This window comes from Neophocaena asiaeorientalis, unplaced genomic scaffold (genome assembly GCF_003031525.2).
Source record: "Neophocaena asiaeorientalis asiaeorientalis breed wild unplaced genomic scaffold, Neophocaena_asiaeorientalis_V1.1 scaffold256, whole genome shotgun sequence".
NCBI classification, from domain to species: Eukaryota; Metazoa; Chordata; class Mammalia; order Artiodactyla; family Phocoenidae; genus Neophocaena; species Neophocaena asiaeorientalis.
Genome location: NW_020185324.1, coordinates 1,708,177 through 1,733,570, shown reverse-complemented (window position 1 = coordinate 1,733,570; position 25,394 = coordinate 1,708,177). Strand labels below are relative to the sequence as shown.

Below are 25,394 nucleotides of genomic sequence, written 5' to 3'. Positions count from 1 at the left end.
AGGCCAAAAAGGGGGAGGGCCCCGCGTCCCAAAAAAAAAAAAAAAAAAAAAAAAAAAAAAAGACTGAATGAAGTACACATGGGAACTCAGCTGTGTTCTATTAATAAGGCAGACATATAAAAGATATTTGTAAAAATGTGAAACAATTCCACCCTCCCTCACTAATCTGTTTTGGAAAATATAGTTATTTTTCATTAAAATATGTTACTTAGGTTAACAAATAATAGATTTATTATTTTCAAGGAATTAACAAATGTATTCTTAATTTCTCAGTTTTAGTTTCTAATTCAATAAATACTGATAGATGTAATTCACACAAACAAAAGCTCTTTGAGGTCCTCAAGAATTTTTTTAAGAGTGTAAGAAATTTGAGAACCTCCATATCGCAGGCTCTTCTCTTTCCAGGAGGGCGGATTTCAGAGCAATTGGTGTCAGTGTCTCATCCTGAGCTGGCACACTGAGCTGCTTAGTTAGCAGTCAGCAGGAAAGGCCCAACTGGACGCCTCTGGCTTCACCCCTAAGCCAGGGGCATTTCTTTCAGTACAACAGGCATTCACCACTACACGATGCGGCCAGGCAACAGAGCCCTGGGTTGAGAGCACCACCTCGGGCTCCCGGTCAAATTCTTGATCAGATCTGGAATCCACAGCCCTGGGACCTTGGATCCGTTAATACTTAAGTCTCCGTTGCCCCAGAGTCTATATATAACATGGGGTTAATACTGCTACTTACACCACAGAGGGCGAAAGAGGCTCTGACAGGGTCAGTGTTCGAGAAATGTTAGCTGTTGTCGTTATCACTGTCACAACACAGTGAGAGCATTCTCTGCCATCGAGCAAGAGAGCCACCAAATTATCTGCCCAAAAAAGGTATCCTTGCTCTCAATGCTCATCTTTGAGGGACCGCAGGAGGCCTGGGCTGCACCTGGCAGGGCTTCCTGAGTGCAAGTGAACTTGGAAAGGAGCGGAATCCTCCGCTCCTGGCCTTCTCTGAGGTCAGACAGTAGCCTTGAATGCAGTCGGTGTGATATCACTCCCCAGAGTCATAATCAGGAAATGCGGGAACAATCTGTTTCTCCCACAAGGCAATCATGACAGGCTATTTTAAACGTCAAACACAAACCTGGCGCCCGGAAAGCAAACAACCCCTTCACTCGCGTACCTGCCTTGAGCCCCGAGCCATCTCTACTTGTGAGACAAAGCCAGCAGGTGGAGAAGAACTGACCTTCCTTTCCGACCGCAAATCCCCGCCTCCTCGTGTATTCAATTCTGCTGTTGATAAGTGTAGCTGCTACAGTGCTTCCCTTAAGTGAGACGGGGATTTTATTTATTTGGGGAGGGGGGCGGCGGGAGTGCTGCAGTTCCAGGGCTGAACTTTTAGCTCGCTATAAAGTTAATGTGCTCTTCAGTGTTCATTCCAGGCAAGACTGTGGGGCTATGTATTTTCTGCCACCCGCAAAAGGCCATTATCTGTAATTGCCCATTACCATGCATAATTATTTCTCCTAGCTTGGTCTATGACCTCCAGGGCTGCACACTGTTACAGCTAACTGCTCCCTCTTACTAAATTTGTGAAGGAAGCTTTACTGACCTTTAGTACTTCTCATGGTATATTCCAAAGCCGACATTAGAACGGTTTACAGGCAAACTTATCTCGAATCGGGAGTATTTCAGATCTCCTTCAGATGTACCTTTCCCATCTCTATGGAGTTTTCCCTCCCCTCAAATAACAAGAAAATAAAGCACAATCAACTCTCCATTATGTGAGGGCTGATAACCCAAACTGGGAATTATCTGGAGCCCTTTATCCTCCCTTTTCTTGGATTTGGCCGTTTAACTATATCATGCTTTTTAAAGACTGCTACTGGGAGAAGGTGGAGATAGGAGAGGGAAGAGAGAGAAAGGGTAAAACTTACAAAAATTTAAAACTTTTAAATTCAATATATATGCTCCCACTTTTAGTGTTTTTTGAGTGGGAAGAGGAACTGTGTTCAAATCAGTTATTAAGATGAGATTTCGGGATTCCAGGTGCATTGGAAATACTAATTCTAGAACTGACATTTGGTGACATAGCCCAAAGTGTCCCCCTACATTTACCTCACTTTTCAACATTAGCAGGGAAAGAGGAGAGGGGCCGGGGATTGCTAGCTATACACGCAGATCGCTGAAATGCTTAGCCATCTGGGGGCATTTCTGTGTCTTCTCTGCTGCGCCACTCAGGTGTGAGGGTGGGAGATGTGCCTCTAAGCTGTTATCATGTCCACACACAAAAAGCTGGGAATGAAACCAACCCACTTTTGTGTAGTCACTAACTACCACTGCACCCAAGACCGCCCACCAGAATCTCCTCGATGGGTGACACCTTTCACGTGTGCCATCTTGATTTCCCTTCTGCCTCGCTTCCTTTTGAGTAAAGCTCCTCTGAAACGAAAAGAAGTCGATTCTAAAAATAATCACTTGTCCAACCTTTCAATCATTTTTACCAAAGTCAGGGAGGGGAAACGACAGAGAAGCAAACCTAGCAGTTTTCACCAAATCCGACAACAGGGAAGGCCTAAGAAGTAACGTTATCCATTGTTCCGATACCTGGAGAAGTTCAGGTGGTAAATCTAAGGATGTGTGTGCAACTGGCAGCAGAACCCCATCAGGGACCTCACACGTCACCGCCAAGCTGTGTCATTAAGGGTAAAGGAAGCTGCTTAAATGTGGCCAATGAACAGCTTAAGTTAAAAGACATCTGTTCCTACTGATGGTTTCCTGGAGAAGAATATAAATGACTACTAACTATGCATATGCTGGCGTGGAGGTGAATCAAACACCAAGGTCAAGACAGTTCTCAGACTCCAACGACAGAGACCGGGACGGGAGGTGACATTTCCATTGGGAGATGTCAGGCAGGGCAGGGGCTGTGAGTTGTGATTTGGTCCAAAGGCATACCATACTGTCCCAAAGCCCCTAACTTGTGGCTCTTCTGACTCATCCTTGAAGCAGCTCGCTCCAACCCTGGGTCCTGGTTTAGCTCTGCAACTGTGGCCTCGTTGCTAGCTGCTGCCGTGCTGTTCTCAAAGTGTGTACACAAGTCACTACATACCAGGTGAGGTGATCGCCTCCAAGCTTTGTCTTCTATTCACAGCTAACTGCTCCACCAAACATGTCACTAACCACAGGGACAGGAAGGCATAGCAAAATATGTCACACTTGTGATGATTCCTGCCTCCCAATGTAGGGCCAGAACCCGAATTCCCAGCCTCTGTGCAGTCAAGGCCTAGGCATGTGAAAAAAGTGCTGCCAATGAGGTCTCCCAAGTGAGATTCCAACTGCAACAATGCCCTTTCCTTTTGGCGGGGGCTAGAGCCAGAAACCTGTGGCTTTTTTTAAAAAAGATGGATTGACTGATTGATTATTTATTTATTTTGGCTGCACCGGGTCTTAGTTGCAGCACACAGGATCTTCGTTGCGGCATATGGGGTCTTTTAGTTGCAGCATGCAGACTTCTTCTTAGTTGTGGCATGCTTGCGGGATCTAGTTCCCTGACCAGGGATCGAACCCAGGCCCCCTGCACTGGGAGTGCAGAGTCTTACCCACTGGACCACCAGGGAAGTCCCAAGAAACCTGTGGCTTTTGAGAGTGGCAGAAGCAACAGGTAGGCCCTGAAGGCTCTGACAACTTGGGATACACACGTGTATGTGTAGACACACATGCATATACATACATACACATACACACACACAGATATATCTGTATCTACATATCAATCAACACCCTAACCACAAAGAAAGCTGTATCTTAACTGAAAGAAATGATTACCAAGAGCCAATCTGGGCCTGTCAACCAAAATGTTATCATGGTGACTAAGAAAGAGCATGACAGAAGCTATATGAGTGGCCAGCTTCCTACAACTACAATCACAGCTGCACCACGTGCATCTTTATTTTCCTCATCCAGTGGCCTGTGTCATGAAGATATTGTCCATCAGGTCTCTGGAAATCTAACATGCTCTCAGAAACTCCATTTCACAGAAAGGTCACCAGTATTAAGAACTGTTTGGCAATTCTCCAAGTAAACACAGAACCCAGGAACATCTCTGCGTGGGTACAGCCTGTGGCACACAGGGGGGACTACATAAACTCTAAAACACGGGGCCTCTGTCTGTGACAAAGGAGCTGGCCAACTCTGTGGGAAACACTGGGTATCATCTGTGGCTGCATCAACCACCAGCCTCACCCGTGCTTCTCAAGGTTTCTTCCATCACAGAAACAATACTGTATTGACAAGTCAGAGAATAAAGATTTTTTTTTAATCAACAATAAAGCAAGAGTAATTATCTGAACACCACCAACAAAAAAGCATATACTCCCATGAACGCACAAGTTTTAAGATAAAGTTGTCTGTCCCCACCCCGCACACCCAGAAGGGAAACAACAACATAGGCAGAGCCTGGAGACTCACCTGGGGGTTCTCTTCCATCTCTGGACGAGACCCAGCCCAAAAGTGGTAGTAAAGTTGACCTTCTGAGCAGAGACTACAGTGCTGTGACTAAAAGGATTTCAGAGCTGAAGAACTGAGCTTACTGAAAAGATAACTGCAGATGCTGTCACAGGAAGGACTCACCAAAGAGTCAACCACGGAGCAGGTGACAGAGCTGTTCTTTCATACATGTTGAGCAGTCACAGCCATTTGTCCTAGAGGCCAACTCGTGAGGGAAAGCTCTCAAAAACTCGACAAATTCATTCATTCATTCATTCATTCTATATTAACTGGGTGCTCAACTGTTTAATTCCAAGGTAGGAAGAGTCATCTTTTCATGACATTACCATACAGAGGTGCCTTCAGGTTTAGCTGAGTCAGAAACCAGGAAGCCAACCAATGCCCCAGAATGTGTAGGACTTTATTTATTGCAAGTCAAAATACAGACAGCCTGCAGACTTGCATTACTAGCTAAAATCAAACAAATATGTAGACATGGGGAAAAGACAATTAAACAGTACAACTGGAAATATGACACCCTAAGAAGAACTAAGAAAATAATAAGCAACAGATTATTAAATTCTCGGGGACTGAAAACACCAAAATAGGGAGGAGAAACAAAGTCACCGCAGATTAAATATGGAGAGTTTTAAGCCAATTATAAAAGATCAAAGGGAACAAGAGAGGGGAGGAGTAGCCTTACAAGTAACCGAGATAGGAGACCTTGGGAGAAATATGACCAGGGTAAAATCATTACAGTTTACAGTGAAAGTAATCTAGGGATGACTCCAGAGAGAAATTCACTAGGGACCACTCCTGGGAGAACAGCATGGGCACAGAGAGCAAAAAGCTCGTTATTTCCAGAAGGCACACAACTCCGGAGGGAAGGTGCTTGCTGCAGAGAACAAGGGCTAGGATGGGCAAGGCGAAGAGTACAAACGAAAAATGCTAGTGGCTTGAGCCACATTTTGAATCCCATACTGTCCACCTCTGGCTAGGAACCTCGGTGTGGTCTCCATTCCATGGCACCATGGGCAAAAGGGAGAGGCAACCGTTGTGGAATTAGCAGAAACTCACTTGACACTTTCTGTTTCACCCTCCAAAAAAATCTGAGATTGCCCCCTTTAAATAAGGTCAACCTCCTGAAAAGTCCTAACTGTTACCAACTGTCCTAGATTTTAACCAAGAGGAGCAGAGCCAAGAAAAGAGCTGTGAATGCAAATGATGTTCACTTTTCACTGTAATATCTCATGTATTCCGCAGTTTACATAGACTTTTCAGTGGCTACCGATAATAACTCTACAAGGCTGAGAGCCAGAAAGAGGAGCCGGCTGTGGCTTAGAAAGGTGCCCTGCACACCGAGGAACACGGTAGGAGCTGGAGTCCCGAGTAAACCCAGGTCTTCTCAGTCCAGGTCTGGTGTCTTCTTGCAAATGACAGGAAGAACCCAGACACCTAGCTCTTCACCTAGATTCCGAGTAGCTAATTCTGTGTATTTTGTTTTGTTTTTTAGTAATCATCAATACACTGGACGCTATAAAGTATCAGAGTCAGAAAGCCAAGGGAAGTGCACCACACTGCCAAGGAAACCCCGCTACAACCAGCATTTAAGATCAAGCGTAATGCCTGACTTACCAAATTTTCTTTCTTACAAGAGATTCAACAGATCACTATATAACTGTGAGGCTGGTTAAAGCCTACGGTATAACTGAAAGTACAGAATGACCAAATGCAGTATATTAATAACATAGCACTTACTGACACTGAGAAAATATATCTCAAGGAAAGAAAAAAAAGAGGAACTCTGGACATCAACTATTTTACTTACCTCTGTAACTGGATACAAACTGCTCACCTAGCTTAGTAACCTGGCTACCTAGTGGGTCCCAACTTATTATCATGACCAGAGTAATGGAGCCCAATACAGGACATGAGCATGGGCTGTGAGTCACAGACTCGAGTTGGAATCCCAACTCCACCACTCAAAATACGTGTGATCTTAAGCATGTTATTAAACCTGCTTCCTTATAAGTGGAAAAATAGTTCCTATTTTACAGAGTTGTTGTAGAGATTAAATGAGAATATAAATAACAAAGCAGCTAAGGCAATACCTGGCATGAGGCAGACACTCAGTAAATGAGAGCTAGCAGTACTGCAATCATTACCTCCTCTGAAAACATAATGCCAAAGAACTGGGAATTAAACAAACTACACACACAGATGGCAAAGGATAAAGCACTGCCTGCTCTCTCCCTTCACGCACAGGAATTAGAAAATATTATTCACAATCGTGCGTGGATCCTCAGTTTGAGAAACATCCCTTACTCCTGCCACACTAGCTCCTGGCAACGCAAACTAATGTGAGAATTACATTTCTTTGCTTAATCACCCTTACTATATGCCCTGTTTCTTCCCAATTCTCCCCTGCTCCTAGACGCAAGCTTTTGTTCCCTGTCAAACTCCTCTCCATTGCTGTAAATAATCTCTCTCCCTCTTTGTATATTACCTTTCAAATATTTATAGACTGTTATTCTCCTTCTCTCCAAGCCATACATCATTTTTGTTGCCCTTCCCCTAGATTCTCTCTAGTTTATCTACGTCTTTTAGAGAAAAACAAACCCCAGGTGCTTCATGATGAAAACAGCACACCCAAAGCTAACAGCCCTAAAGCGAATAAGGCCCCTTATTCAAAAGCCACCAGAAAATTCTTTGATGTGCTTCTTCCTCCTCTTCCCCTCTAACTCAGTAATTCCATCTCTCAGATAAAAACAAGGGAGAGAGGGATAAGGGAGGTGACCACCAGCCTCTCCCAGTGCAGGCCGGGGCTCCACGAGGCAGCAGCTCCTGGGGTAGGATACCATGGGACAGCCACTGACACGCTCCAACTTGCTAATGAGGAATTCTGCACCATGCACATTGCTCCTGCTTGTTAATTCCTTCCCCATCCACTGCATTCGATATGAAGGTATTAGAACCGTGTCCTTGGGACTCCCCTCCCCTCCCCCACCAGGTCTGGGCTGACGCACCTGCTTCTTCATCCGACACGCAGGGCCCAAGGTCTCTAAATCGTGTGCCTTCTGTCCAAACTGTGAGGGGCAACAAGATACAGACAGTGTGTTACCTGTTTTGCTGAAGGTAACTTCCTCATCTTGGAGTCCTGGGTAACTGTGTGGTTATCCAACACTCCCTACTCCCTTTAGAAAGGATAAGAGATGGCTAACACTAAAGACACATGTCAGTACAATTAATAAAACAAAAAGAAAAGCAAGGCTGAGAAAAGAAGGGGAAAGCTTACTCATACTCTGACGTGTCAGTGTTAAGATGTGTCTTGGAGATTCCTGGCTGCTGGAGTGTGGCCTGGGGTAGGGGAACTGTGATGGGTTATGTACTCCTTACCCAGAGACACAATTCTTACGTCAGGTAGCTTGATTTTTGAGGTGAAAAAAAAAAGGAAAGAAACAACAAAAAAAACACCTAGTTTATGGCTATAGGGTAGATCATATCCAGACTCATTCCTCTGTTCCTCATTTTAGTATCTGAAACTTGAGTTTCATGGCATGTTTCTGTTCTTCGTCATGGTTTACAAAGAATTTTCACATTAAAATCTTAGTTGAGGGCTTCCCTGTTGGCGCAGTGATTGAGAGTCTGCCTGCCGATGCAGGGGACATGGGTTTGTGCCCCGGTCCGTGAGCCATGGCTGCTGAGCCTGCGCGTCTGGAGCCTGTGCTCCGCAACGGGAGATGCCACAACAGTGATAGGCCCACGTACCGAAAAAAAAAAAAAAAAACTTAGTTGAGCACCACACTGATTCTGCAAGATAAACTGAGCAGGCAATATTATTTTATCCATTTCACAAATGAGGAAACAGACACAGAAATTAAGTGAACTGCTCAAAATCGGAGAGGTGATGAGTAACAGGCAGGTATTTGGACTCTAGATTTTAGGTTCTTTCAGTGACATGGAGCTTCCTCCCCAGGCATAAAGTTAACCAGATAAAAGCAAAACTGTTTCCAGGTGTCTTCGATCTTCAAGATCTTTGATCAAGCTTCTACTATTACATACCATTCTCTCAGGGGGAAATTTGGCACTAATAAGACTGGTTGATCTGTTAACTAATCTGGCACCAATCTGGAAATCGGTACTAACAACTAACCCTCACCCTGGCGGAAGCACAACCCTGAATGTGTTCAACATCTACCAAAGAAGCAGTAAAATCATTTTGAAAGAGTTGATGGGTAATGTGCATTCTATCGGTAATTTCATGTAACGCTGGTAAGAATAAGATTAGTCTCTAGTAACCAGAATATCTGAATGGAGAGTGTATCCCATTCCTCACCTGGCTTATCATATACCAAACAGTAATACTGGAACCTCTAGACCACAGCACCAGACATGAGTGTGAAATGGTTCAATCATTGAGGCCATTAGCTTAACCTGAGCTCTGCCCACGGTTATACTGGAATGAGGACAGAGGTTGGAAGAGTGTGAAGAACACATCAGGTCCACTTGGCTCCGGTCTGCTGATGGGGGACCAGACAAGCCACAGGCTCCTCCGCCTGTCCACAGAGGACAGTGACCAGGGCCAGTCCTCGGGCTCCTGGTCTCTGCAGCCTGTCCCCAGCTAGTCTCAGCTAGTCTCCTGGCTTGAAATACCAAATAGTGGAGGAGGGGGGGAACTGCAGCTCGTATCACAAAGGGCCAATCTCCACAGTAAATAAGGAACTTCAAGATAGGGGGAGGGGATTGAATAAAAAAAATGAGCAAAGGACAAACACAGAAGGCTCACAGAAAAAAAAAAAAAAATGGTCCTTTAACGTATGAAAAGATTTCAGTTTCACTAACAAAGGAAAAGGGGATTATAAACTATATCAACCATATTTGTTTTCTATTGCTGTATGACAAATTGCCATAAATCCAGCGGCTTAAAACAAGGCAAATTTATTATCTTACAGTTTTGTTGGCCCATCGTCTGACCCAGGTCTCTCCAGGCTAAAATCAAGGTGCTTAACTGGGCAGAGGGCTGTTCCAAGCTTCTAGAGAACTCCTGAAATCTTTGCCTCAGCGCCCCCTTCCTCCATCTTCGAAGCCAGCAACAGTGATCAGGTCTTTCCAGCTTTGAAACTTCCCAGCATCTTCTGTTGTGACATCTCTGGGGCAGCTGGGAAAGGTTCTCCACGTCCAAGGATTCAGGCCATTAGAATGGGCCCACGTGGAATCCAGGATCACCTCCCCACCTCCAGATGCCTGACTTCACCACATCTGCAAAGTCCCTTTTGCCACGAAAGTAACACCTTCACAGGCCCCAGGAGCCAGGGTGTAGCCCTCTCTGGGGGCCATTGTTCTGCTGACCGCACCCACGTACAGCGCTTTACCTTTCAGACTGGTAAAGCCCCCATGGCAACCCCCATAGCACTGGCAATGCCGTGGCAGCAGCTCTCTGGAGGAAGTGCCGTGGACACCATCTACCCAAATTACCTTAAGATAGACCTCCTGTCCTACCAGTTCTTTCCATCTCTACTGTCACCACCCCAGTGCAAGCAGCACCCCTCTGCCTGGGCAAATGCATGGTCTTTGCTTTGCTCCCCCTTGAAACTACACTCCACACAGCAGCAGAGACATTTGAAGAGAGTAAATCAGATCACAGCATTCACTGCTTCAATACTCCAATGACTTCCCGTCGCACTCACCATAAAATTCCAACTCCTTCCCTGGCCTGCAAGGCAGCAAGTCACAGCCCCCAGTGATGTCACCCTTGCTCACAGCACCGATCACACTGGTCTGCTTCCTGCTCTAAGCACTGTCTCACCTTGCTGCGCCTCCTGCCTGGAAGACTCTTCCCCCAGACCTTGACTGCAATGGCTCACTGTCCCTTGGGACTAGCTCGGATTTAATCTCCTTAGAGAGGCCCTCTTTCCCTAACCTCCATGTCAACAGTCGTGACCCCTCCAGAACATGTATCTTATCACTCTGTCTCCACAGTGCTCATCACTTTCTGAAAGCATCTTACTCACTGGTGTACCTGATTATCCACTGTCTCCCCTGTTGGACATATAAGATCCATGAGACAGATGTTTTAGGCACTGCTGTATACCTCATGCCTGGAAAAGGGTCTGACCCAATGCAGTCACACAACGAATATTTGTTGAATAAACAAAAAATAAAATAGAAACACAGATGGAAGAAAGGGAAAAAGGGAGGGAGGGACTCTGGCCCAGATAGCAGACTCACCAGCAAAGATGAATTCAACTCAGTTCAGCAAACAGTTATTAGTGTTTGATGAATCCAATCTGCTTCCCTAAATTAATGTATATACTGCATTTCAGATAAACTCCCCAACCTCAGGATCAGAGTTAAAGGGTGCTGTAAAAATAGGGAGTAGTTTTATAAGTGCTGAGATCAATACCGAAGAGTCAGCTGTTAGTATACACTGGACTGAGCTGACATTGGGTGGCTGAATTCTCACTGCCAATAAACATCAGAAAATGTGCTATTACTAGAATACGGAATCAGTATCTTCTTCTGACTACAAACCAGCTGTTTATAGTCTACTTTAAGAGTTTCTTGTGCATTTTTTCTGAAATGCATGCTCAGTGGTACTGTACACTAAGACTGGGTTAGTGATTGTGAAGTCTAGTAACAGATGTAAGAAACCAGAGGAAACTGGGTTTGCAATGTAATCTGGTTCAGCAACAGGGAGCAATATTTATGTGAATTTTCTTAGGGGGAATTTTTTTATCAGTTGAAAAGTAAGACACCTTGAGGCTGAGACAGAAGTTCAGACCTGCACTTACAGAGTTGCTTGTGACCAAGGCGAAAGGAACCCTGACAAGTCAAGAACCAGTGAGACTGCAGTCAGAGCCCCAGGGGGCCCAGAGGTACCCTCACTCCACTCCCTTGGCTTCATGGCACAACACAGAGCACTCCTAGGCCCAGAGTCCAGATCACCTGGCAGAGGTACAGAATTCACAGTATCCCACATCAGGTGGCAGCTGGCCTTACCCTGGGCCCCCTTCCCTACTAACCTCAGCCCTTTAAGCAACTTCAGAGTCCTCAGAGGCACAAATTAGACCAGCCTATAGAACAAAGAGAGAAGTCAGCAATGAAGCAAAAATTGCGGCCCTGGGGGAAGAAGAGGAAAAAAACAAGATGTTGACGAGATAAAAGGAATCATCTCATGTGAGTCTACAGGTGATTCCGAAGGCCAAGAAAGGCGGGTTAGCAGAAGAGGCTGTCCTTAGCCAAAAGTTAATGAGAGGGAGAGAATGGGGAGTTATCACTCAGCGGGTTTAGTGTTTCAGTTTGGGAAGATGAAACAAGTCCTGGAGATGGAAGGTGGTGATGGCTGCACAAAACTGTAAAGGTACTTAATGCCACTGAGCTGTACACTTAAAAACGGTTAAAATGGTCCATTTGACGTTAGGCATATTTTACCACAATAAAATCTTTTAAAAATAAGATAGCTAATAAAACAACAGATAGGACAGAAGGGCATCCACGAGATCCAAAGAGTAGTGGGTGGCTGAGGAGGTCGTCAATAGACAGGATCCCTGAACCAGCAGATAACCAGGAACCCAAGGGTCAAGGACTCCAGGGGGACACGGTGCGGCAGGCAGGAGAAACTGGCGACACAGATGAGCCTTCTGACATTCCAAAAGTCTCCTACGGCAGCAAACACAAGGCCGAACAGCACTACAATGATACCTAGTGTCCCCCACCACCTATAAAAGTTTTCCAACGCTATGAATAACTATGGCAGTAAATTCTGAGTCTATGAACTACCCTCTTCCAACTGGCAACGTGAAGAACAGCTGTCTAGTCTCATCAGCTCGCGGGTGTTCTCTTCTACTTTCCACAGGAGTGACGGCGGTTTTCCATTTTCAGAAATCCAAAGATAAAAACTATTCTTGCCAAGTTTCTAGGGCAAGAGAATTCCTTCTCCCTTGTTCTGAGGAAATGCTTGTCACCCAAGGTCTAAAAAGTTGCTTAAGCCCTTGAGAAACAAACCAACGTTTCTACGGACCAAAAACACAACAAAGAAAATCTGTCACCGGTTCCCTCTATGGTTTAATTCCTCAAACACTATTCCTTTCATTACAAAGTGTATGTGATAATGAGGGAAAATAGGAAATTTTTAAAAGACTGAATATTAACATATTTCTAGTGATAATAAAATGCAAACCTAGAAAACCCTCCATGATCTAAACTTCTGATCATCAAAGAGACACTGACTGGGTTTTATATCTTTAGTGTTTGCCAGCGTGAAGGCATCTTACTGTTCAATTTTTAAAAACTTCACAGGATGAAGGCATCTTACCTTTTTTTTTTTTAATGTATTTATTTATTCATGGCTGTGTTGGGTCTTCGTTTCTGTGCATGGGCTTTCTCTAGTTGTGGCAAGCGGGGGCCACTCTTCATCGCTGTGCGTGGGCGTCTCACTATCGCGGCCTCTGTTGTTGTGGAGCACAGGCTTCAGACGCGCAGGCTCAGTAATTGTGGCTCGCGGGCCCAGCTGCTCCGCGGCATGTGGGATCTTCCGAGACCAGGGCTCGAACCTGTGTCCCTCGCACTGGCAGGCCGACTCTGAACCACCGCGCCACCAGGGAAGCCCGCATCTTACCTTTTAATTCTAAAAAATTTCAGTACGAATCTTCTGGAGCCCTCACACACTGCTGGTGGGAATGTAGTAAAATAGTGCAGCCTCTTTGGAAAATACTGTGACAGTTCCTCAAAAGGTTAAACATAGTGTTACTGTATGACTCAGCAATTCCACTCTTTAATATATACCCAAGAGAATAAAACATATATCCATATAAAAACTGGTATAAAAATGTGATGGAAGCATTACTCCAAAACTCCAACCAAAAAGCATAAGCAACCCAAAACTCCATCATCTGAGAAAAACCAAAATACGATTTATCTGTAGAGTGGAATATTATTTAGTTTTAAAAAAGGACTAATAAATACATACTACAACAGGTTTACACCTTGCAAACCTGAGGCTAAGTTAAAGAGGTCGCCTATGACCCCAGTGTGGGAGCAGATGGAGAGTGACTATTAATGGTACAGAGTTTCTTTTAGGAGGAGATAAAAATGTTCCACAGCTAGATTCCAGGGACGGTGGCACAGCTCTGTGAACTTACCAGAAAACACTGAATTGTACACTTTAAGTAGATGAAGTGTATAGCATGTGAATTTCACCTTAGGCTGTTAAACTACATTTGAAATTTTAGTCATTTAAAAAATTCAGATACATTTAAAAAATGTCACAAAAAATGCAGATTGAACATCAATGATTTTACTCTGATATCTGCAAGTGGGTTCATGATCACTAACAGAGTGTTTTAAAACACAACTTCAAATTTAACCATCACTATTCATTTATTCAGCAAAGGTTTACAGACCACATGCTACAAAGCCAGGTACTGTACTATGCACATGAGAACATGATGAATAAAAAATGCAATCCCTGCCCTTAAGATTACACTTTCACCAAGCAGACAGCAGTGTAAACCAAGCAAATGTTTCTTTGTCCTTTACATATGCTGTTATAAAACTAACTTGTTATTGTACAGCACAGGAAAATATAGCCATTATTTTGTAATGACTTTAAATGGAGTATAATCTATAAAAATATGTTGTACACCTGAAATTAATAATATTGTAACTCAAGGGCTTCCCTGGTGGTGCAGTGGTTAGGAAACCGCCTGCCAATGCAGGGGACACAGGTTCAAGACCTGGTCCGGGAAGATCCCACATGCCGCGGAGCAACTGGGCCCATGCACCACAACTACTGAGCCTGTGCTCTGGAGCCTGTGAGCCACAACTACTGAGCCTGCGTGCTGCAACTACTGAAGCCCGTGCACTTAGAGCCCGTGCTCCACAACAAGAGAAGCCACTGCAATGAGAAGCCTGTGCACTGCAACGAAGAGTAGCCCCCACTCGCCGCAACTAGAGAAAGCCATGCACAGCAACGAAGACCCAAAGCAGCCAAAAATAAATAAATAAATACATACATACACACATATATACATTGTAAGTCAACAATACTTCAATTAAAAAAAACTAATTTGTGACTTTAAACCCTGTATTTACCTTTTTTTGTGGGTCTAGATGTTTTCCAAATTTCCTTTCTAGCCAAGGTAGACCAGTCGGCTACTTCCTACGTACTTTGTCATTTTAACTTCTGAATACTGTCTACAGAGAATTTCTATCAGGTCGGTTAACTGTTATATTTGACACATAAGCAGAGACTTCCCTTGGAATAAATAAAATTGACTGAGACGCTATTTAAAACACTAGGCTATCGGGCTTCCCTGGTGGCGCAGTGGTTGAGAGTCCGCCTGCCGATGCAGGGGACACGGGTTCGTGCCCTGGTGCGGGAAGATCCCACATGCTGCTGAGCGGCTGGGCCCGTGAGCCATGGCCGCTGAGCCTGCGCATCCAGAGCCTGTGCTCCGCAATGGGAGAGGCCGCAACAGTTAGAGGCCCACGTACAACAACAAAAAAAAAAACACTAGGCTATCAAAATGGTCAGTACTATCAATCTTAAGTGTTTCCTTTCATTTAAGCCTCCAACTCTTGCTTCAGTTTAAGATTTGTTTTGTTAAACACCCTGGAAATTTCTTTGACTCTGAATGTAAAATTGGGGAATGCTTTTATCTGAATGCTTTTTAAACCTAATCTCCACATCCTCTATTCTACTTGAAATTGAGAGCTCTGCCTAAAATCAAATGGAGCTCATCTCATGTAAGTAGCTAGGATCCTCCAAATATCAACTCTCAAACTAACCTGGATAAAATGTTTTGGTGTTTCATTTGAAATGCTTCTTTCTGTACAACATGGAAAACTGCAAAGATAAAAATTGAAATATTTCAAATGTAAATAACTCCACAGAAGATTCCAGGGCAGCAAAACTACTCTGTATGCTACTATAACGATGGACACACGTCATCATTAATTTCTCTAAACTCACAGAATGTACAACGCCAACAGTGAACCCTAATGTAAACTATGGACTCTGGGTGATTACGCTGTGTCCATGTGGGTCATCAATTGTAACAAATGTACCTCTGGCGGGGGATGCTGATAATGGGGGAGGTGTGCATGTGTGCGGGCAGGGGTGTATGGGAAATCTCCGTACCTTCCTCTCAATTTTGCTGTAAATCTGTAACTTCTCCAATGAATAAAGTTTATTTATTTATTTAAAAAATTTTTTTTGTGGTATGCGGGCCTCTCACTGTTGTGGCCTCTCCCGTTGCGGAGCACAGGCTCCGGACGCGCAGGCTCAGTGGCCATGGCTTACGGGCCCAGCCTACCCACAGCATGTGGGATCCTCCCGGACCGGGGCACGAACCCGCATCCACTGCATCGGCAGGCAGGCTCTCAACCACTGCGCCACCAGGGAAGCCCTAAAGTTTATTTTTAAGAAACTTAAGTCAACATCTTCAATTGTTATCTCCTCAGTCACATTTCTTACTGGTAAAAACTGCATGGGGACATTATTCCATTTTCAAATTACCACACTGCATGTTTGTAAAGCACTTAAGCCCTTCGAAGGCACATAACCAGGATGGCGTGTGTGCCCTACCGGCATGAGCTCTCTCTCTGTGCTGAAGTGGAATTACTGCTAAAGAAGAGAAGTGAAGGAGGGGGTCCCGCCATTATCAGATGCAGACCTGGCCGACCCTTCCAACGGGGGAAAGGTGAGTGAAAGCAGGCCGTGGGCGCTGGAGTGGGGAGGCCTGAGATGGCAGGAGGCGGCTTGATGTGGAGGAGTGCGAACGTGCGTGTGTGTGGAAGCCCAGGGTGCTCCAGAAGGGAGGCCCCAGGAGATAACATTCAGGTTCTTACTTACAAAGGACACGTATGCAGAACCGAATTCTCTACAATGCAGCCCTTCATCTGACAGCCCTGCACAGAAAAGGAGAGGCAGAGAACTATGCGGACCTCGGCATGAGCTCTGGATAAAATGGCATTCTACTTGCTGCATAGGAGGCTGAAGGAAAAGCAGAATATAAAATAAAACGAGGAGCCCACATTTCAAAGAGGAGGAATGCCTATGAGATTTTTTAAGTCAGTTGATAACTTTCAAAACAAAAAATATATATCTAGGAAGCTAAAATTTTAAAAGTAAAACCACGGAAATAATGCTGAAGTTGCTATTAATTCACCGTCATTTATAACCGGAAGTGCTCCCCCTTTTTTCGAGGTGACCCAAAATGGCTGGGAAGAAACCATCTGCTAATCGATAGAGCACCTGATTAGCGTATCTGATCCTGCCAATGTAACAGACAGCAACGAATAGGGCATTTCTTCAAAAGAAATAGATCATAGATGATCATAGTGATCATAGATGAAAACAACAACAAAAATATTTTATACCTATGGTGGGAGGAATCGTCAGGCAGTGTTTTGATCCATCTTGGCCAATCTTTGGCTAAGGATCGTAGAGACTTTCTTCTAAGGTGTTATCCTACTCAGAGGGATCAGCTCTCCAAGAGATCAAACAACAGCTTGGTAAACCCAATTTCCTTCGCAGAGGCCTTAGAACTCAGCCAGTAATCTCAGCAATAATTCTCGGGCATTTCTCACTCTCCCTTTTGGCATTTTCAGGAGCCAAAAGGAGATAACGAAGAAGCCTCAAGGACATAAACATCTGCTGGATTTCACTAAACCACTGCCCTTGCAGACACTCAACATCAGGTATGTGAAAGAGAAGGTGAGCAACCCGCCCCCGTGGAAGCCAGGTTGGTGGGCTGCTCTATCCCATGACAACTGCTACAACTTCCACTTCTCACGAGGTAACTGCAAATCCAAGCCTTCCACGTCGATATAATGGAATACTAGGCCACTAAAAAATTCCAGTTTTAAATGAAAGAAATAAAAACTACACACGGGTGGGAACAATACACACTCCCATTATGTTAAATATATAAATTATATATACACATACACACGTATGAAAACGATAGACACGCAAGCTTGCACATGCAGCTTGTAATCAATCCTGGGATAACAAAAAGAAGACCCTACAGGTTGGGATTGGAATATATTCGTTGAATACGTTTTGTCCTCTATAAATGTTTACCGTTTACCTGCATAAAGGTCAATGTTATTTTAAAGAAATCCTTATCTCTGGAAATTTAATACAAGCTACATATTTGTTAGCAGCGCACTATGCAGGAAGTTGGGCCCACTGCGCTGCATACAACGTGAGGAACACTCTTCAGTCAATCTGTCTTGTCACTGCTTCTCTCTCTCTCCCCCTCTCTTCCCCCCTCCCTCCCTCCCCTTCACTGCCCTTTCTGTCTTTCTCCCTCTTTACCTTACACAGTTTAATTCTACTGGCATTTCTGGTTTTCTCCTGTTCAAGTCCCAGCCCAGTCCGGAAGTTAATGATCCCAACTCAAGAGCTTTGGTGGAAGTCCTGAGTAATGATGATGGATGAGGCTCCTGCCCCACCAAGATGAGCTGGCCCATCTTTCTTGGGCAGGCATAGCCTCCCCGCCCATACGTGAGCACAGGAGCGATACATACTGCTGGCTTCCACACTCCGCGCTCCCTTGGACTGTTGGTTCAAGACTCCAAAAGGACTCCAAGGTCTATCAGCTCCAGAAGCAAAGAAGGGAATCTGGTCACATCCTCCTTGACCCTGAACTTTCTATCATGCTTCCCTGCTGCTTCTATTTGTAACTTTCCCTATCACCACTCTGAAATGCCCTGCGAGAACTTCTTTGTCATTCTGAACTCCATCTAGCCTGAAATCCTTCTCTAAGGCTTCGCTATCTTGGGGTATGCTATCAAACTCGGACACCCCTTCCACTGAGGTGCAATGCGGGACAGCAGGCTACACCAAGTTCACCTGTGGTTTCCTACCAAATGCCCAGCATTGACATTTATCCATCACGGGCCTGTCCCTGTATTTCTCCCCGTGAAGACCAGTGGCTGCAACCTTCCATGCCAGCCAAGAATGGCGCTGCCCCTAACAGTGTTCCTATTTGCCCATCAGCCCTAAATCCCTTCTGAGGATTAAACCATAACCTCTAATTGTAACTGTCCATTTTCCAAGGAAACACGGCAACTATTCCCACAGCCTCACTTCACAGGCAGGTAAAGAAATTCATGGGCTTTGGGACCAGACAGACCTAGGCTGAATCCCAGCTTAATTGAGCTTTATTCTGGGGCAGTTTCCTTACCACTGGCTTCCTTATCTGTAAATAGGAATAATAATTCCTACTTTATAAGATGTGTGTGAACATCAAATGAGTTACTCCCCTCTTTACTCCTCTGGAACGTCCCCTATCAGTCCCTCCAGCTGAATCCACCAGGTCTGCCCTGACCTGGTAGTATTTGGTAATTAACCTTACACACAGCTTAAAATCCCAAAGTGCAGGAATCATATTTCTGACAGATATACTCCTTCCTTCTTAAGAAAAGGAAAGTTTAGAAACTGCTGTAAATATATATTATGAGCAACTGAGCTAAAGAAAATAATACCATTCCCTTTGTTAGCTACAGAATCTGTAGCCCCAGTAACACACACAGGGACAGATACACAGACACACCGACCTGCAGCAGAGATTACAAGTCTATCTCTCACCTGCCTTCTTTGATGCCCGCTAACCTTCTTCTTTATAATGGTCAAGGCTCCTAGAATCTTCAAAAGCCTCAAAGACCTCATCCCTCATTTTTGAGAAGAGGAAGCAATAGGACCAGAGAGCTAAAGTGACTTGTCTAAAGTTGCACAGCTCGTTAAATGACAGCTAGGCAGCTGACAACTTTACCCTGGTGGTTAAGCGCAGCAGACTGAGTAACTCATGAAAAGCTTACTTAAGAGGAACCGCACTGCAAGGCTCCATTTCATGGAGGCTTAGAAGGCTCAAAAGGTTCTGTGAACCTCGGCACATGTGTTTAACATGAAATATATGCCTGCATTTGCCAACAGGATGTCACAGATCTTTGTCTGGTGGATTTCTTAGAGCCCCTGCGTTCTAGACCAGTGCCATTAAATAGAGCTTTGTGAGAAAGGGAAATGCACACTTGCCAGCAGGGCAGGCCTCCGCTATATATGTGCCTGTTGAGCATCTGAAATACGGTTAGTGCAACTGAGGAATTAAATGTTTACTTTTTTTAATTTTATGTTTTATTGTGGTTAAACTACACGCAACATGAAATTTACCATCTTAACCGTCTTTAAGTGCACAGCTCAGTGGCATTAACTACATTCATAATGCTGTGCCACCACCACCACCATCCGTCTCCATAGCTCTTTCCCTCTTGGAAAACTGAAACCCTGTACTCATTAAACAATAACTCTCTATTCCCCCCTGCCCCCAGCCCCTGACAACCACCATTCTACCTTCTGTCTCTCTGATTCTGACTACTCTAAGTATGAGTGGAATCATACAGTATTTGTGGGTCTGTGACTGACTTGTTTCACTTAGCATAATGTCCTCAAGGTTCATCCACATTGTAGCATGTGTCAAAATTTCCATCCTTTTCAAGGCTAAGTAATGTTTTTTACCACATTTTGCTTACCATTCATCTGTCAGTGGACACTTGAGTTGCTTCCACATTTTAGCTATTGTGAATAATGCTGCTATGAACATGGATATACAAATATCTCTTTAAGACGCTGTTTGCAATTCTTTTGGGTATGTACTCAGAAGTGGAATGGCTGGATCACGTGATAATTCTATTTTCAATTTTTGAGAAACCACCATACTGTTTTCCACAGCAGCTGCAGCATTTTACATTCCCACCAACTGTGCACAAAGGTTCCAATTTCTCCACATCCCCACCAATATTGCTATTTTCTGTTTTTTTGATAGTAGTCATCCTCATGGGTGTGAGGTGATATCTCATTATAGTTTTGATTTGCACTTCTCTAATGACTAATGATATCCAGCATCTTTCCTTGGGCTTTTGACCATTTGTATATCTTCTTTCGATGAATATTTTAATTTTATTTCACTGTAATCAAATTAAATAGCAAAATGTGGCTAAGGGTTTCCATACTGGACAGTGCAGCTCTAGCATACCATAATTCTTGAGGTAATTTGGAGACCCAGTGCAGTAGGCATAGTGAGCTTTGAAGACAGATGGACCAATTCAGATACTTTCTAGTTCTTCAGATGTAGCCAGTCACTTAAAATTTTTATATCTCAATTTTCCCATGGTGTAAAATAGGATTAATACTTCCTTCTTCTAAGAATGAAATGAAATGAATCAGCATACATGCAGCCACTGGTATAATCTTAGTACCTGGGAGAGAATTGAAGCCAATGGACACGCCTTGCCTCAATTCCAGTATCCACTGATAGCTGACACATAGGATTTGGCTTTTTAGACAGTCTCCCCAGATGGACTTCAGTCCTTTCCAGAGAAATGGACTTTCATTCTAAGAAACAAGGATCTTTAGCTCCCACCAAGAGGACCCACAAATGGAAGGGGCTGACTGAGATGAAATCTGGACTCTCACTTCTCGGGGATTCTGTGATGCTGACCCTGCCCAGATTCAGCCTTGACAAATAACCAACAGAAAAGTGAAGCCGTCAAACTTCTGGTTTTAGAATTCAGGCCCACCTCCTTTGTGAGGCCGTCAAAAACAGACCTTCAGGAGGGAGGATCTTTTAAGAAACCTCTAAGCTCTGAATGTGCTCTGGGGCTCAGGACCTTCCCGAGACTCTGTTTCTGTGGCCACGCCTTTCATCCCTCCATCCCAGCCACAGGCTTACCTGCCGCTGCCGCGGGCGGGGTCGGGGTGCTGGCCGGCGGGGGCTGCGAGGGGCTGCTGCCCTCAGTCATCAGGCATGGGGTGCTGCTGTCGTTCTCCCTCTTGACGAGCAGCTCGGCCGCGCTGGGCAGCGGGATGGGGTGGCTGATGCCCAATTCCTCCTCCTGGGCCTGCTGCCGTCTCAGGGCCACCTGGAAGCACAGGGCAGTGGGTCACCCTCCAGCACCCCAGAGTCACTCAGTACAGCTTTGCCAAAGCCACGGAAGCCCCACCCACCCCAGGGTGAGGCCTGAGAATCCCTCCTTGCTTTTTAAAGCTACCCAGGTAACTCTGAGATGCAGCCAAAGCAGAGAAATGGTTTCCAGCCAGAGTCCCTGGCCCACAGTAAAAGCACTCCTAAAACGTCCCTTAAACAAGTGAGTATGTAGAGCAGCGGGAAAGGCTGGATGAGAAGCTGCGGAGTTAGCAGAGGCATTCAGCGTGAGGAGAAGCCAGCACGGAGAGACTAGGAAGGAAGGAGAATGGGGTCACTCACTCTTTCCTTCCACAGATGTGTCAAAGGCTGCTGTACCTGGAACAGCGACCAGCAAGATACAGCAAGGTTAGATTAGTTCCCAAGGTACTCACTGTTTAAAAGGAGAAGCAGGAAACAGGCAAACATGCAACTGCAACTCAAGACAAAACGTGGTAAACACCACAGGACAGGCATACACAGATCCTCCCGAAGAAACTGGGGCAAAAACGGCTTTAAGTTTAAGTATAAGCTGCAGGTGGTACTGGAACAGGGCCTTGAAGAATAGGATGAGTGGGGCTTGACGGGCAAGGATGAAGGGGCAGAACGACCCGGAATAAGGGAGCAGGGTAGGCAGGGAAGGCAGGGGCTGCTCAGGAAACCTTGCAGAGCCCTGTTCTCTGTGGGGGAGGGAGCACATACAGAAGTAATGGGGAAAAGGGGGCTGGCATACAGCGCTGAAGTCTCAGGAGAGAGAGGCTGGAGGTGGAGAGAAAGGGAGAGGACACGTGCTGTATTCCAGGCAGGAGGGAAGGAGATTCAAGTGGGGGCTGGAAAGGACGCAGCGTACCTAAGACACTCCTCATCGTCCCTCTTCTTTTAAATAACATTGTTTAAGGTTGAAAAAAGAGGTGTCAAGAAAATAAATTGTACTGTGGCTTACTACAGATAACAAAACTGGAGACTTTCTGTTGAAACTGACCATTGGTAATAATGAAATGAGAAAGGGAAGCACCTGTACCTCAGAGGCCCAAATACAAGCCGAAAGTTGAAATCAAAACGGTAAACCAGAAACACAACTACAATGTACACATTGTCTTAGGAATACCGTAGTCCAAATTTAGAAAAATGATTAATTTGGAAGTAATTTTACTCATAACAAGAGGAGTCTTCAACTTTAAAAATATCTTTGAATAATCCATTAAGATTAAATAATTAAGCTTAATTCTTGAATTTTCTCTTATTAACCAAGAAGTTTAGGAACAGAATATTAAAGATTTGACCACAAATTTTTTAAAAGAATACCCATGAACTTGTGAAGTATGTCAGTGCAAACTTAGACCCTGGTTTACACGGATCCCATGCATGCACAAAACGTACAGGGTATTACATAGTCCATAAACTGAAAACACTTTTACAAAGACCTCTCAAGCATTCTTAGGAAATGTTATTTAAATGGGGAAGGTGGGGCAATTGATTTAAAATGCAATTGTTTTAGAGTCAGATCTAAGATCAATTTCAAACTATTTTAGAATGACTAAAAATGCCTGTTACATGAATGTCAAAGGATTTCATTCAGCACAGCACAAGCCTTCTGGTGTGGAAAATAGTGACGTTTCATACTATAAAAGTAATCTTGAGTTGCTTTTGTTTTTAACAAAGCAAACATCCTCCTTCCAAGTTACTACGCCTATTAATACAGCTTATTCAAAATTAATGGCCCTACTTGGATATATCTTTTTATTATTTTGAGGACAATTCCCCTCCCAAGCATACTCTCCATATTAAATATTAAAGCCAACAGGTAAATGTTCAGAAAACTTTTCTACCTACAAATACAATTTAAATGTTCATAAGGTTTTTTTTTTTCAGTAAACTCATTGTGATGCATTTTAATGCTACCCTCAGTGTATTCTTTTCATCCATTACAGATTAAGATAAAAGTCTATAAAGAAACTCAGTAAAACAACCTGTATTTCCATGAGTGCGCTCGCAATCTGTGAAGCCAAAATATATCTAGTTTAAAACATTTCAAAATTGGATGTACATAAAAAGTATAATCTCTAAGCATTTGTGCACTCCTGTTCAAGGATCCTAAATCATTTTCAATGGGGGCTATTTACCCATTCCTAACCGAAAGTAGCACATAGTAAGCATTTCTTTGGTATCTTTTCATTTTAAATAACCTGTTTTAAAAGGATGAAACAACTTTCAGCGGGAAAGAATGTATATTATTCTCTTCTAAAAATCATTTTAGGATACCAACGACTTTAACCATTTCCGTGAAGGTGCTAAATTACTGCCCAGCTTAGGATGCTTTAAAAAACTAACACACTCCATGAACGGTAGACAAAACCTCAACCTCTTGCATCTACTCCTCTGCGTAGATTTTAAAAAATTCTTAGGTGTGTTTTAAAACACACTCAAAGTAATTTGTACTTTAATAACTTCGGTGGAGACAGCAAATTTTAAAAGGCTAATGAAATTTCCGTAGTGCTCAAAATGGCTGAGACACTCAACCTGGATCCACCCGGGCGAATACGAAAAGTGCGCCAAGAGCACAACGAGGACCACGCCACCCTGGCGTCCGTTAGAGCGCCTTTTCCAGAAAAACAAAGCCTCTCGACGCGTTTTGCGGATAAGCAGCAGCCAGCCGGGTCTCCGCTTCGCCCTAACCAGTAGCCAGAGCGGGCACCCTCCTTAATATAAGCGCACCTCCCTGCTCGAGGCGGAGTCAGGGATCCCATTGAACCACGAGGGGGCAAACCCCCCAACTCTGCTCGGAGAGCGAGGTCAGAGATCCCGGGGGCCCCCGAAGGCGCAAACCCCGAAACTCTCTGCCCGAAGCGGGGTCGAAGATCCCGGGGAGCCTTCCCCAGCAGTGCGAACCCCGCAACTCCCAGCTCTGAAAGGGAAATCAGACATCCTGGGGATCCTCGGGACCCCCGGGACCGCCGAGACCCACGAGGGGGAGATCCCCACAACTCCTATTGGAGGGAGGGGTCAAGGATCCGGAGCCGCCGGAGCAGAGGAAACCCCGCACCTCCCTGCTCCATCGGCCCTCCGAGAGCGGCCCTCCGAGAGCGGCCCTCCGAGAGCGGCCCTCCGAGAGCGGCGTCGGCGCGTGGCTGGGAGCCCGGGCCCCGAGCGCGCCGCGGCTGTCGGGAAGCACCGCCGAACCCGCGCCCCGCATGGCGCCCGCCTGGTCCGAGGGGCTTTACCCAAAAAGTTAAGGGCTGAACCCCGGTTCCGGGGCGCCCGCACTCACCTGCGCGGCCATCACGCGCTGTCTCTCTGCGATCAGGTTGCATTTCTTGCACTGGCATTCCCGCCACATGCAGAAGCGTTTGTGGCCCTTGAGCGCCGACGCGTAGCCGTGGTTCCTGCACCGCGCGCACTTGGGCAGCCGCGGGGACTTCTTGCTCGCGGCGGCGTCCATGCCCGACGCCCCCGAGCCTGAGCCGCCGCTGCCCCCGGCGCCCGCGCCGCCCGTGGTCCCGAGCAGCGCCCCGGCCGCTTTGCCGAAGCCCCCGGCCTTGCCCTGCGGTGGTGACCCAGGGGCGTGCGGGTCCTCCGACGGTGGCGAAGCCTTGCTGTATGCGTCGTCGTTGGGCATGGTGCTCCAAGGGGATGCGCAGGGACTCTCCGGTGGCTGCAAGGGGAGCACCCAGCCGACGGCAAGGCTCCCGAGAAGGAGGCGCTGGAGGCGTACGCGCTGCAGCCGGAGGTGCAGCTGGAATGGCGAGGTCGGGACTCGCAACTCCCAGAGTGGTGGGGGGTTGTGCCCGTTGCTTTTTTTTTCCTTTTTGCGCGCGCGCGGCGCAGAACTTTTGGATACTTTTCAGAACGTTCCCGGGATTGCCTGCGCGGGAGAAGGCGCGAGGAAGCGCGGCCACGCCCACCGCCCCCCAATTCTAGGCACCGAGCTCCCGCTGCGTGCAAGCTTGCACAGGCTGCAAAC

The 25,394-nt window shown here is 45.5% G+C and overlaps 1 protein-coding gene across 1 annotated transcript in view; it reads right to left on the bottom strand.

Moving 5' to 3' along the window:
* Window positions 1-25,076, bottom strand: part of DMRT1 (doublesex and mab-3 related transcription factor 1) — a 102,964-nt gene extending 77,888 nt beyond the window's left edge. The window contains exons 1-2 of the mRNA XM_024734279.1: window positions 24,702-25,076; window positions 21,203-21,392 (exon numbers count right to left, since the gene is read on the bottom strand). Coding sequence (XP_024590047.1) covers window positions 21,203-21,392; window positions 24,702-25,049 — 538 coding nt within the window. The 5' untranslated portion in view covers window positions 25,050-25,076. The remainder of the gene's footprint in view (window positions 1-21,202; window positions 21,393-24,701) is intronic.
* Between the last annotated feature and the right edge of the window lie 318 nt (window positions 25,077-25,394).